The 15,063-nt window shown below is 39.5% G+C and overlaps 1 protein-coding gene across 1 annotated transcript in view; it reads right to left on the reverse strand.

Annotated features, from left to right (window-relative positions):
- Positions 1-6,706: 6,706 nt before the first annotated feature.
- The window catches only part of IFRD1 (interferon related developmental regulator 1), a 40,546-nt gene continuing 32,189 nt past the window's right edge, over positions 6,707-15,063 (reverse strand). Inside the window, exons 6-12 of the mRNA XM_030217199.1 lie at positions 14,932-14,982; positions 14,686-14,846; positions 12,830-12,938; positions 11,790-11,924; positions 10,541-10,669; positions 9,566-9,661; positions 6,707-9,179 (exon numbers count right to left, since the gene is read on the reverse strand). Of these exons, the coding sequence (XP_030073059.1) occupies positions 9,090-9,179; positions 9,566-9,661; positions 10,541-10,669; positions 11,790-11,924; positions 12,830-12,938; positions 14,686-14,846; positions 14,932-14,982 (771 nt within the window). The 3' untranslated portion in view covers positions 6,707-9,089. The remainder of the gene's footprint in view (positions 9,180-9,565; positions 9,662-10,540; positions 10,670-11,789; positions 11,925-12,829; positions 12,939-14,685; positions 14,847-14,931; positions 14,983-15,063) is intronic.

A 15,063-nucleotide genomic window follows, 5' to 3' on the forward strand; every position in this document is an offset into this window, starting at 1 on the left:
ATGGGAACATTGGACTGCCCAAAGTGGTGAATAAAAGATTAAATAATAGCACATTGTAAGTCTTCATATCCTTGTATTGTTTGGCAACAGAATGTGAATAAAGTACAATTTTAAATCCTTTAAACATTTGTTTCCTTGATCCACGTGGACAATGCTTTCAGCCTGAAAAAACAATTAAAGAATTATTCAGTGTGTAACAAGATGGAGTGCCCTGGGTGCACGCAGCCAACATCAACATGCACCGAATAGCCTACGCCCAGGGGAGGATTTTGCAGGATGTATGGTGGGGGCGGAGAGAATTTTCACACCACAGCCAGGCACACTGTTGGGTGAGTGGATTCACAAAACGGGGGTTTAAAAACCTCAGCAAGCTCCTGGATGCCATTTTCAGATGGCATTCAGGAAGGAAGTGCATCCCCTCTCTCCCACCATGTTATCTTGCTACCACTTCTTTTGATCTCAAAGCTTGCAGCTCAAATAGTTGCATCTTGAGTTGAACCCTTGCTGGGGAGTTCTGGGGTTTGTGCTATGGAAATTATCAGTCTTGATTAAGGCGGCGGACTGGAACATGTTTACATTAGCTATGTGATACTTACAGGTGGCTCAAGTACCCTAGTTTTATGAATATTTGTTTAGAATAAAGCTACAGCCAAGTTGTTGCCACTTTAATTGCAAGTGCCTGTGTGATTAATTATCAGATTTAGATGTGAGACACCAGGGTGAAGTCATGGCATCACAGTTGCCTATGTTAAATGATTTGATTATATAGAAGTTAACAGCCCATGACTCAGTATTTGAAGAAAGCCATGAGGCATTTAGGATAAGCACTGACCAACTTTGCATAGTGGGATGATGCACTGCAATGTCAACAAAGCCCAAAGTGAATGGTCTTGGTTGGCATTACCACATCGGAAGCCGCTAGTATGGCTTGATAAACAAGACCCTTAAAGAGGGGAAAAAAAAAGTTTACAGTTAATCTCACAAGTATTTGCTTTGGGGGCAACATTTTTTTTGAAGTTCCTATGCAAATGTTTGACCACATTTCAAGGTACTGAATATGTTTTCTTTGATCCTATTCATCCAGAAAATTTCCTGTTAAGAATCAACAGTGTCAAGAATAGGTTAGTTTAATTTATGAATCAGATGTAGGCCAGGTAAAAGGTATACTAAAATATGTATGACGTTCCTTTATGTTTCCTTTGTTATGAATCTAGAGCTTCCATTGATGTAGGCTTGAATGGCTTTGTATCTTATATGCAATTTTTTTTCCTTGAGCATTTCAAAATGTTTTGTGCTTTATTTTAATTGGAAACTTATAACATGAAAAAAAGGAAAAATACATTTACAATACATGGAAATATGCCATCATTACTAACTATGAATAGAAAAAAACAAAAAAACTCCAGCCACACCACATCACAGCAATTACAACCTTCCCCCAATTACCCATCCAGAAAAAAGTTTACAAAAGGAAAATAGGAAATAAATATTCAAAAGAACTCACAAAGAACTATCATTTGTTCATGAAGAAGGCTTCCAGCTGAGAAGGATCATTGAAAACATATTTACCTTCTTGATAGGAAACTAAACATCTACATGGAGAATGTAAAAATAAAGCAGCTCCAATAGCTAACACTTTAGGCTTAAACTGAAGAAATTCTCTCCTCAGCTGGGTAGCTCTGGACACATCAGAAAATATAGGGGGTCTTTTACTAAGGTACACTCACGTTTTTAGCGCACACTAAACAGAGACGCCAATGCATCCCTATGGGCATTTCTAACATTTAGCGTGCACTAAAAACATGAGTGCGCCGCAGTAAAAGACCCCCATAGTAATCTTCCGACCAGGCCTGTAACATTCCACTTTGACCAGGTTTTACACATACGTTGTGTGCCTAATGCTCAATGGGTTTCAGCGCAGCTTTTACCGTTTGTGAAAACTAGCTGCAAATGTATAAAAATGAGCATTCTGATCAATTCAGAGACATTTCTCTGTAATACACAGAAGGGAGTGCCTACATGTAACGTTCAAACTTTTTCAGCAGATTCAAGGTGGCATTGCATGCGGTAGTTTGCATTTTTTAAAAAAAATCATAACTGTACTTTTCATGTGTGTGTATTATATGCATGTGTGTTCCACCTGGAACAGTAGTGTAACCTTAAAACAAAAGTGTTCTGGTTACCATAAACAAAATACAACGATCAAAGAAAAAAAAGTAACCAACAAGAATCATCCATGAGCATACAACGTCCATTTATGACTCACACATTTACAGCCGGGTCCAAACAGCAGTTGTTTTTCCAAGTTATTTCCGCTTTTATCCCATGTAATGGAGCACATCTATTGCACTCATTTACACCTCCCACTCCTCTGGCCTGGGAATGTACAGAACATCAATGCTTATTTTGAGACCATTCTGCGCATATACCGAGCACCTTCCCTACTGAACTGCAAGCAAGTTCATCTGAACTGCAAATGCATCTCATTTACATCTGGTTTTCTTTGAACATCGATTGCTAATCCTCATGCAGGCACATCAGCCCCCAAATCTTGCTTTGAGAATGGACCATTTGTCTTTTTCTCAGGAATATGACCAATAATGTTGCCCTAGAGGAAACAACATCCCAAAAAGTTTCAAGAAACTTGGATCAAATGAGCAGTTGTAGGATCAGCCTTAATTTGCCCTTTCTCCATTGAAGTATTAGCTGAAGCTGGCACAGAGGAGTGGCTTAATGGTTAGTGTAATGGGTTGTGGTCCTGGGTTCCATTCCCCCTGCTACCTGAAGGTCAGCAGTGGGTTGTGATCCTGTGAAATCAGGTTCCATTCCTTCTGCAGCTCCACATGACCCTGGGCAAGTCACTGAGGGTCCCTTTTACAAAGGTGCACTAGTGTTTTTAGTGTGTGCTAGAGGTACCTATATATTCCTGTGGGTGGCTCTAGCATTTAACATACACTAAAAACACTACCGCGCCTTTATAAAAGACCTCCTGAACACACTGTTGCCCCAGGTACAATGTACTAGTTACATTGTGAGCCCACTAGGGGCAGACCTACTACCTTAAAATGAAACCGTAAGCTGCTTATGTCTATGTGGTATGTAAATACATGAATAAAATTGATAAATTTGTCTAAATTGATTATCCATCTCTGCCTTTTACAAAATTCAACACAAGGTTTTTCATCCTTAAATTTTCCCCAATATGCTACATGCCTCTGAAGATTCAAATTATCCTTGACGCTTGCTACTCAAAAAAAAAAAAAAAAAAAAATCCCCTTTTTTCCCTATAAGTGCCGGAAAATGGACATGCAGCAAAATGAAAACCAGCACGTGTCCATTTTTGGCCAGAGACCTTAACCTAAAATAATTTTCTGTGTTTTGGGTGTGCACCAAAAATGGAATTACCACCCAGGGCATGCACTAGCCAGGCAGTAGTGCTAATTTGACACACGTTGGATATGCGTAGGTGCCTACCCACCTTAGTAAGTGGGCCCCTAGGTCAGCTCCAATTGCCACACATTTTCTGTTGGATTTCATTTCTTCTTGCCGAGTTACTCCAGTACTGCTTTTGCTTTGAGCATACTATGATTTACCTTTCATCAGAATAATCTTGTCCCAGCACCAGATCAGATGGGAACAGGTTTTGTCCATCAAAAATCAGGACTAAATTAAGTGCACCAAGTGGGGTGTTATTGTGCTAGGGAGTAGGGAAGAGTCACGGTGTGTGTTGGTACTAACGAGATAGCAAAATGCAGGTGCTATATAGAGGTACGGCATTTAAATCCATAAAACATACCAACATAGTAAATGGCAGCAGATAAAGACCTTCATGGTCCATCCAGTCTGCCCAACAAGGTAGTCAGATGAGTATCTTTCAATCCGCACAGGTTTCACTTTTGTGCTCAAACACTGGCATACTCAATCTCGATCGCTCCATACCTGACACTAGTCTTACCTCCCAACTACTGGAGTTGCTTTTGAAGTTCACTCTAGCTTGTGTTAATTGGATTCCATTTTCTAGAGAACCTCAGTGTTTGTGCCACACATTCTTGCATTCTGTTACAATCACCAGAACTTTCACCATTGCATTCTCTGAAATGCTTCCCATTCCACATACAGGTCCCCTAGAGGAACTGGGTATTGCAGGCCATGCTTTATCCTGGTTCTGTATAAGTTATCATGTGTACTTGTCTGATGCAATTTCCTTTTCTTATGATATTTCAGGCAGGGTTTCCCAGTGCTCTTTCTGGCACCCTTGCTCTGCTCATTCATTCCTTTATCATTAGCATAGAAGAAAAAATTATTCAGTTGCTCTTTCCCATTGATTCAGAAACACCTTATTACCAAGATCTCTTGCATACTTGACAAAACTGCTATCCACAAGTCAAAACGCAATGCATCCAAAGTACCATTTTTCCCCTAATCCTTCACCTGTTCTCCCTGTCCTACCAATCACTTCAGGTGAGCAAAGGGCCTTTGCCAAAAGGTCATGGTCATCTATGAAAGACGTTAGAAAACATAGGCCCCATGCACTAAATTATGGTTGTATGATGAATATGACCCTGTTGCACTAGGTACAAAGCTACTGGAAGCTTTTCTAGAACAAATTGGAGGAAATAACTCAAAAATCAACCCAACTCCAGTTTGCCCAAAAATACTGACCAAGAAGCCAGAGGTCCTCAAGGAGGCCTGCAGGGGGCAGAGGGAAAGAGGAAATAAAACTTCAAAGCCACCCAACAATCCAAGCTACTTCTAGAATATACGCTACCCGACAGTGCCCAGAACATTTGACAAAAGATCAGACAAGAATCACATCCAGACAAGCTTTGCCCCATGGAAAAACAGAAGGCCGAGGTAATCCTACACAACAGTGGCAGGTAGACGTGGCACATATATAAAGTGAAGTGGCTCAAAGGTTTCTAGTATCTGGTGGGTTGTGACTAGGTTCAATAGACCTTAGTCTGACTTACAACATATCTTTGATTTGACAACCAGGAATGTTATTTAAAGTAAATCACAATGTGCCATCCCCCCTTATAATTCAAGGTATGAAGACATCAATACAAGATCAAAGGCTTGCAAAAGTCTTCTCTTTAAAATAAACCCCCCCCCCCCCCCCCCCCAAATGCAAACCTGGCAGCCTAATGGAAAGCCATACAAGTGTCCAGCTATGAGTGCCAGTAAATGCACGTCAAACCTTAAGAGCAGGAAATGTCACTTATAGCACTCCAAGCCACTGCAACAATTAATCCTGCTTCACCCTTAGTCATAAATGGTAAAAGGGGACACCTAATCAAATTCCACCTGAACCAAGAGGGGGAATATTGCTAAGATTTTGTTTCCATCACAATGGCTGGCTACTCAATTTGATACAAGAGTTAGTCCAATGGTCTCTTGTTGAAACTGCTAAGTAATGATAGTCCCTCAGCCTATAAAGCAAGCAATGATGTATTTAAATCTATCATGAGCAAGAATCAGTCATAAACATATTAACCAGAATAAAGCAAGTACTAGGGAACACTGCATTGCACATTGCACGTCCCGTCCCCCCATCCCAAATCATCCTGTTTTGTTAACTTTCTAGAATATTCAGTAGCTACACGATTGCAAAAAGGACTGAAAAATTCTGAAGAAAAGGGCGGGAAACTGAAAAACACACTGCCCGTACTGAAAAGCAGCATTGGAGCTAGAATGTATTTTTAAAAGCTGACAAATTAGAATAGAAAGCAAAACAGAATTTTACAAGTATTAAGACAGATTTATTGTTTGTTTATATTCCACCTTTCACAATGTGAAGTACAACATTTATAATAAACTTAAGCATAATCAATACACAATATTAAAATTAAAACCAAAAGAATCTAGAAAACCACATTAAGTGGACTAAAACCATAAAAGGAGTACAAATATTTTTACAGCTAAAAATACCAAGAGGTACAGGGTAGAACACATGTAGGCATTTATACAGAACCAGATACAGACAGGATATGGAGATTAGAGAAGTTCTAATTACAGAACCAAGAACTTGGCAGCCTTTGAAGACTGATATGGTACCAGGGACCAAACACAGGTACAGTTCCTCTTTGTAAAAAGCAAGCAAGGGGAACTGAAAAAAAAGTTACCCACTGAGGTTGAGCTACGGGAGTCTGTAAAAGGAGAGTTGCAGAATGTGAAATCTAGCAGATTATGGGACCAAAGTCTGGTCTTACCAAAAAGACCATATCAAACCTGATTTTTTGACAAGATACCCAAAGCATTTGAGTAGTGTACATACAGCTGTGTTGTACTTAGCCTTGATGTTCTTCCAAACAGGGTCTTAAAGATAAGCTGAATAATCTAATAGAAGTCTTAATACTGTGTTAGAAACTGGTTGAGCGATAACCAATAGATGCTAGTAATGGAGTTCCTGCCAAGAGTAGGAGGAAGGGTGAGCGGCTAAGACTTCAGTCCTGAGCTCAGGGCTATTTCTATAAACAGAAGTTATCTAGAAAAATGTGAATGTTATACATTTGATGGCACCTAGTAATGTGCTGTAATCAGTACTTCAGACTTGTAGCACCTTGAATTTTATTATCTCTTCCTGTTTTGAGAATAGATTCATCATCTAATGGTGAGGACGCTGCTCAAAGTTTGGAAGCCTTCTGGAGTCTGTATGCAAGAATAAACCCTACTTATAGGCAATAAAGGGGGTCATGCTGATTTCTTGAAAATATAAATGTGCAACATTTTTTTTTTTTTTTGCAGAGTTAGATGCTAATGTGCAGCCTACCATCATCCATCCTAGGTGCTTAAGGATTTTGCTAGTCACCTTTCACTATAAGTGAAGCTAGACAGCTTTTATTAAGTGATGAAAAATTCCTTAATAAAATCCTAATACCAAAATGAAATCTTAAAAAAAAAAAAATTCAAATATGAAAAAAAGTTGTTCAACTAAAACAGCCACAAGTCTAGAATTAAGATGAACCCATATAAGAGATCAGCACAAAGTCAGAGTTCAATTTGCTATATATTAAGCTGCCAGATCTTGTTTCCTGAACCTGGATTGTGTCATGACACTTTTACCCATAGCCCTGAAACATGTTTCTACATTTGATTATATCCAATCACAATACACTGCCTATTTTATCAATTTCCAGTTCATGGGTATTTATAGACAACTATTGTACACCAATGTTGTTAATACTGACTTGAGGACTTCAATTTCCCTTATGTCAAGGGAAACAATACACAGTCAGAGCAGCAAGGGTAAATGGTAGGGAGGGGTCAAAATTCTGGAATTTATTAGTATAAACCCTCATTGTGTAGGCATATAGCACATCCCCCTCCCCTAATTTTATATAGTGCACTAATTTAACTACACTGGCGGTTACATGCATACCTGTTAGGTTCTGGCACAGTAGTTACACCTAAGTGTTATTCGGTAACTTGATGCTTAAGTGTTCTAGCATTTAAATTAAAAGAAGGGGGTTCTGACCATGTCAGCACATGCTTTATAGAATACTTTAAGTTGCATGCTGCATTTAGTCATGCACTTATACCTGCCATACAAACAAGCATAAGCATTTATGCCTAAGTTTAGGTGCGTCACTGCCAACTTGGGCTAGTATTCTATAATGGATTTGGTGTGCAACTCATTTTGGCACCCTTTACAGAAATGTCTTTTATGCACAAGAGGCTGTCTTGTGATCCAAATGAATGTAACCTACTAGTCTTTAGCTACTACATCCCAAACACATGTTAATACATACAGGGCCCAATTCAGTGCTATGTAACCGGGCAGGAACAGCTCCTGGCCAGTTAAATAGCATTTAGCTAGCTAAACGGAATACTTAGCACAAGATAGTTCTCTCTGCTAAATATTAGCACATACTTGAGCACTGGTTGGCTAAGTATAGTAGGCAAACTGGACCACAAATAGCGGTCCTATCTTTGCCTGCTATTAACTTAACCAACCAGTGCTGAATATTCATATAGCCAGTTAAGTTAGTCAGCCAAAACAAAAAAAAAAAAAAAAAAAAAAAAAGATATTCAATGCCAGACAACAAAACAGCCTGGCATTCAATAGTTGGGATCAGTGCCAGCGATGGCAGCTAACTGAGCTGCCTGCCACCAGATGAATATCAGGGGAACAATGTATGAAACTCCACAATAAAATGGAAACAAATGCTACTACAGTGAAAAAAAAACAAAAATCTTTAGCAAGAATGCCATTCTACTCAAATGCTCTTGTTCTGTCACAGCCCTGAGCAGCTTAGGCAGGGGGCTGTTTTCTTTATCGCACTGTCTTGTTGGAAAAAAACAAAACAAAACTTTATAGCATGAACTAGAACTTGAGAAGCTATATACCATTAACAAGAATTGAACTTTCAGGCTGAAAAGTAAAATAACCAGCCTTTGGAGGAAGGGGTGAAGAGAGTCTTTATTTAAAATAATAAAAAAAATACATGCTAACCTTTGTGTGTGTAAAAGTCTATGGTGTGGACTGTAACTATGTAAATAATGCAAGAACATTTAGTTTTGTTGTGCATAAGTGCAGCGACATCCCTGTCCAGATTTTCTGAATAGACATTAAGAATGGAGATATTGTTACATACGACAGTGCATGCAGGCGTCCTAATGGAATGGTTGGGAAATGAAATACTGCTTTAGAGGGAGGTGCACAGTAATTCAGTGCAGTTTGTGTGCGATTAAGAACAGGTCCAATTATTAGTAGATTCCATCAATGGTTAAAAGCAACTCCAGATGTAATGACTCCATGGAATCTGTATTGTGTTTAGAATTTAGCAATTTCAAATAGCATTCCTGACAATGTCCCAAATATGTCTTTCCTTAAGGGAATGGATCAGATGTAAGAGCAGTGTTGACAAGTTATACTTCACAGATTAGATCTACTCCTATTTATACATACAACATACCTAGTATAAAAAAATGCACTTCCCATAGCTATACATTAAAAACTAAAGCTATTCTAAGTGTACTGTTAGTAAACTTAAAGAATGACAGCATCCATTAATCTTTAACAGGACATGGAAATAATTTGAAAACAATTAAAAAAAAAAAAAAAAACCCTAAACACAGAATTGTGAAATCTAGAAAAATTCCCCAATATCTGTTCTCTTGTCACGACATTTGCTTCTGGCCTTCGTTCGAGCTTTGAATGCGGCAGAGTTGTACAGGTGCTAGAAGAAAACAAACATTCGCATCATTTACTATGACATTTCGAACTCTAGATGCACAAGTGGCTAGCTTTGGCTAAAATGGCTGTATATAAAGTTACTACAAACAGTGGATAACCTGATTACAGGATTACCATGAGTCAGCCATCATAACACTAAATATTCCTACTTTTTACTGCTTTGTTAACAGCACTGGAACTTTGTTCAGCAAAAAAAAATAAAAAATTCTGGTGCATCTCTGCAAGCAAGAACAGTTACTGTCAACTGATGCTGGACTTGCCAAATAAGGTTTTAACACTACAAAACACAAGAACTATACATGTTTTATGTTAGTTTGTTTTATTATGTAAGCTGCCTAGAATGGTACAACACGAACCACCAATTCTTACCTTTTCAAAACGTGAAATTTTCATAGTCTTAAGACTGGCCGCATCAACCATCAGAGGTGGCCCAAGCTCAAACACATTCCGAAGAAACTCATTTGCCTGTGTAGACATTTGTTCTTGAGCATTATAATGCACATTTAATTCTAAACATATCATTCACATTTAATACTTCTATGAATTAGAACGTAAACCTCTTCCCTCCTTAAATGGCTCTATTCAACCCCGATGGGCAAGCCATTTTCAAGTCAGCTTTACTTCAAGCTAAAACTAAGCCTGAGGTATAAACTTCTGAAAATACTAGTAAAAAGTTTCTACAAAATGCTTCTGCTCTTTTCACCGAGAGGGGTGGGGGAACTCCTCTCCCTTGTCTGTTCTCCTGGAAGGCCCTGAATTTCAGATGCCTGGTACTTTTTGCAGCGCTGGAATCACCATAGACTCTGAGCAGAGGAACTTGTAGGCTGGGACAAGGAATGAAATTAAGACCTAATCTTACCTGAAACTGAAGGTTCAGCCTGCTAGTGGGTCTTGGGGCCCCCTACTAAAAACATGCTGGCACCCAGGGCAGAAAATAACACCAGTCCTGCCTTAAAAAGCAGTGCTTTTCAACCCAATCCTCAGAGAACATGCAGCCAGTTGGCTTTTCATAATTATCTACAATGAATATGCAAAATCTATCCTATGCCTATCCATTTGCAGAAAACCTGACTGGCTAGGTTTGCCCCAAGGACTAAGGATGACAGCCACTGCTTTAAAAGTATTACCAGGCTGGAAGAATAAGAATGGTAGCAGACCTTACTCCAGTACATATTTCAATGACTGGAGAGTAAACTGCAGTACACGTGAAATGTTCTCAATATAGGTTTAGTGGCATAAACGCCACAGTACAGGAAGCCAAAAGCAGGCACCTATTCTTGATCAGTTACATTAACATCCAGTTGTAAATGCTAACCCCCCAATTAAAAAGGCTGAACTGCTTACCTGCAAATGATACTGCATCCCTGATCCCAACAGCTCTTTAAAGGTGTCATACGTGCGCTTCTTAACCCAACAGTCAATATACATTCGCTCTGGTCCAAATTTAATAGTCTCTGTTGAAAAGTCACCTTCCTAGGAAATAAACTTAAAATGTGACTTACAGTTCAGTGGTTAAGAACCAGACAATTTTTCAGAAATACTATCAAGTACAGACTGAGGGTATGAGGAGGTTAGAATGGAGATGTCCGTTTATACGTAAGCCCTGTAATACTCAACAGCACTTATCTGGGTAGCAGCTGCTCACTGGGGCCATACCTAGATTTTCAGCTAACGTTGGAATGTGTTCACTAACCACTCTGGCATCATCTATGTGGTGCTGGGGTGGAAGCAATGTTCTCCAGGTACTGCTGATTCAGCACAGATACCTGGAGAACTAATCAGATGTGCCTAGGTAACTTATGATGGCTGCTCCAAGCCTGGATACCATCTGGCACAGAGTATGGCTGTAGCTTTAAAAATGCTATTGGCATTTAAATACCAGGGGGCCAAGCTTTATTCTGGGAACAGAGTAGCTTTGGTTTTGATTTGTCTGCTTCGCATTCCTTCCTCCCCTCCTGTTCTGTTGAATTTGCTTTCCCAGTTGTGTTTTTTCATGTCCCTCAGCTATGGAACTAAATCCACCCCACTCCCCACACAACTCCTTTTCTCAAGGCTGCATTCAGGTTACTCCACCAAGCAAGTACAGTCCCCATACTCAATGGGTACACTGCTGTGTCTATTTCCAGTATTTTCTAGCACAATCTATGTTTTTATGTATAAGTTTAGTGAGAGGGAAGAGAAAGCCAAAGGTATGGCACTACGCAAGTTCTCATCTGTGGTTTTGACCAAGGTAGTTGTACAAGAATGATCAAGACACTTTAGGGGCATGTAATAGTGTTGCTATCAAATGGTTAAAGAGAATGCACAGGTATTATAAAGCTTAATCTTCAAAGCCTCATCTGGTTCTCTGCACAGGAAAAAGCATACCAAAAAAAAAAAAAAGTTGATACTTCATACGGGGTGTAATTATTGCATCACATTTGCAGAATCATGTAGTGAAGCAATTTCTACAAAGCCTTTCCAATTATTTACATTTACAGAGTACCTCTCCAGTAAAAACCTTTTAGATAGCCAATTTTCATAAGTGAAGTCTCTTATAAATGCTAAACAAGGAAAGGCCAATCTCAACATTTGACCATCTGCAAAAATTTACCTCCACAGCTCTGAGGACATCACGGAAGACAGAGCGCTGTTTTCGTTTGTCTACTTTAGCACGGTGCTTGGTCCCATCTGTAGCCAGAGCTCTCAGGGTTTGAGCCAGGGGTTCTATATTTTCATAAAGAAAATCCTAAACAGAACACAAGAACTTCTTAAATACCACTGACAGTATCACTGGTTAAACAGTCAAAGTTAAACAGCAGATATTTGGTTAGGTGAACTATGGAGGATGTGGTAAGTAGTAAGGGTGTCTGCATCTTTAAATCCCTACGACCATGTCAAATGTTGAAATGAGGTGTTCTAGCTCTCCCATCACTAGTTTTATGCATTTTTCCTGCCATGAAAAGAAAACCCAACTGCCACTTCAAACTCCGTGAACCACTTCCACCCAGATTAACAGAACAGGATCACTGATGCTCTACACAAAAAGAGAGTTATCCATGTTCTAACACTAGGCCCAACACCTGTTCTACAATACTAGCACAGAATTCAGATTAAGTTTGTGCTCGATCTTATTTATTTACTCAAACCCAGTTCTCCTCTGTTCCTCAGATCATGGCCTTATCTAGTCAAGGCAGAGGCATTTTGCCAAGGGCCCATCTAGCAGTCCTCCATAAAATGGAAACCTATTTTTCAATGCTGTCAAGAAAAAGGTTAACATTAAAAAAAAAAGACAGACATTGGGCATAAACAAGAAGTCACCAGAAACTGACATGGACCTGATTTTTGAAAGTCATGCATGTAGTGCTGAGCCACATGCAAAAAAGGTTTTGGTTATTTTTGTATGGGGCTGAAAAGATTCCTAACCCTTGTTTGCAAAGTTCCTACAGGCTAGGTGTTAAATAGACCTGCTTACTGTTTAAGGGCACTGACGACTGCATATAATCTACAAAATTCTTAACAGACCTAGATCACTGCTCTTATCAAGAGCATGATTAGTGTCCTGGTTAATCCCTTTTGATTTAAGTCAAATTAAGCATCCTGGTTTCATATTAATGCATATCAGACAACCCATCTTATTAAAACCACACTTACAGCATCAGTTTCTCTCGCTAATTCAAAAAGAAGAGCCAAAGTTTCTCCAGCAGCAATCCGCATGTTCACATCATCGCAGGAGAGCAGGCTTGGAAGCTTGTGCAAATGCCTAGGAAGATGCTTACTGTTATTTACATTAAGATCAGGTTTTCACACTTCTGTACCACATGGTTACATGTAACTATGCATTTAAGGACTGCCAAAGTAAGAGAACACTAACCTTTGCACAAACTGTCAAATAGTTCAGCCTGGCCAGCTCAGGTCTGCCAACTTGAAATATTACCCAAAGAGCCCTAAAATGGCTTGATGTTTGGCAGGGTATAATAATGACCCACCACTGGAACTCAGGTGCATGTACCCAACCCTTCCCTTGAAGGCTTCTCAAGCTACAGTGAAAGCAAATCATTTATGGGGGTAATGCTTTCTGTATATCAGGGGAGGGGAGGTGGTGCACAGGTGCCTGAAATGCTTTGAAAGGGGACTGTGAAGGAGGAAAAGTGAAGGGAAAGGTCTTGGCACACTAAACCATACATTTATAAAAATTATGAAGTACAGTTAAATGTTATACAGACTATTTTGACACTGCTCAGGCAAATGCAGCTACAGGAAAGTCATGGCTGCTTTGACATAAATAAATGTGGCATCTGAGCTAGAGGCTTCAGAAATGTACACCCTCCCATTCCCTCAAAGAAAGTTCAAGGACAGTCACTTAAGAATTAAGTTAAGGACCCTTTGCTTTTCTCATAATTAACTTTGTATAGGGTTGAACATACTCCTGAACACCTGCTCAGGCAAATGCAGCTACAGGAAAGTCATGGCTGCTTTGACATAAATAAATGTGGCATCTGAGCTAGAGGCTTCAGAAATGTACACCCTCCCATTCCCTCAAAGAAAGTTCAAGGACAGTCACTTAAGAATTAAGTTAAGGACCCTTTGCTTTTCTCATAATTAACTTTGTATAGGGTTGAACATACTCCTGAACACCAACTAATCATTTATGCACTGATGAATATTTTACACGCTGGACTGCTGCTATACTATAAAAATGCTCAGATACAGTCTGGAGCTAGTGTATATTGTTTGCAGAACTATCACACCAAATGGGATCAATCATAAATATGATTGATCTGCCACAAGAAGCAAAAATGTTACTTAAGCCCCTGTGGGGTCCTGCCCTACCTCTATTCTACTTTGCTTCATAGGATAGATTCTTTACCCTCCATTACCACTGGTAATGTTGGTAAACTAATGATTTTCAGTATAGCCATCCTGCAAGTTGTCGGCTTCCAATATCTAGGACAAAATATCTTCTTCCCAGGCAAGGCATCAAAGCAACACTTTGGCCTGATAAGCAAGTTCACCTGCCTCAATCCATATAGATAACCAGAATCTTATTTAAACATCTACAAGTCTCCGACACACACTGTTTAGGGCCACAATTTCATGCTTTGACTTGTACAGAGCCTTAGTACAAAAGGCCTTGCCTTTCGTGTCCAGACGGGTGCTGCTTGCTTCACTTAATCCTGGTAGAACACACTGGACACCATATCCCACTTTCACTTTGCTGGTCAGATATTAAGCCTATTCCTTGCGCCTGCAAATCTTTACATTATTTTCATACTGAATTTACCTATTCCTCTCTGCTCTAAACCAGGTCTCTCCTTAAGCTAGCCATAGGTAGCATGTTCCCCATGCCTAGTCTTTCCGAAGGAGTTACTGCCATTTGCCTTCCCCAGTATTCTGATGAAAGTTCTGGCAGAAATACCTTGCTATGAAATTGTCACAATGCTTCAGACTCTGTATGTAGCTTTCTGGGACTTGCTAAGATATATATAGCTTGACCATATCATACGTACATTTCAAGTTTCTTCTTTACTTCAGCAGTTGGGCAGATTGTTAGCAAGAGTGCCCATGTAAGGAGGGATTGGGTGTGCAGGGCTGTGCTGGTCGTCACCTTCTCTTTCTGATAGGATTTAGTGAAGAGACTCTCCAAGCATTCCATGGTTGTATACAAATCCTAGGTATAAATGGAAAAGCTGAACCTCAATTGCAGCCCTCCTGCCTTCCCACAAGGCTATAAATTATACATAAGTCATACTTACAGTAATATCATCAGTAGCAATGAAACAGCAAAGTCCATAAGCTGTTACACACTAAAAACAGAAGAGATTTGTTTCACTTAACACTTCATTGACAGTTCTGATTTTAACATATGGCATCAAGCATTTAACTTA

This window comes from Microcaecilia unicolor, chromosome 10 (assembly GCF_901765095.1).
Source record: "Microcaecilia unicolor chromosome 10, aMicUni1.1, whole genome shotgun sequence".
Lineage (NCBI taxonomy): Eukaryota > Metazoa > Chordata > Amphibia > Gymnophiona > Siphonopidae > Microcaecilia > Microcaecilia unicolor.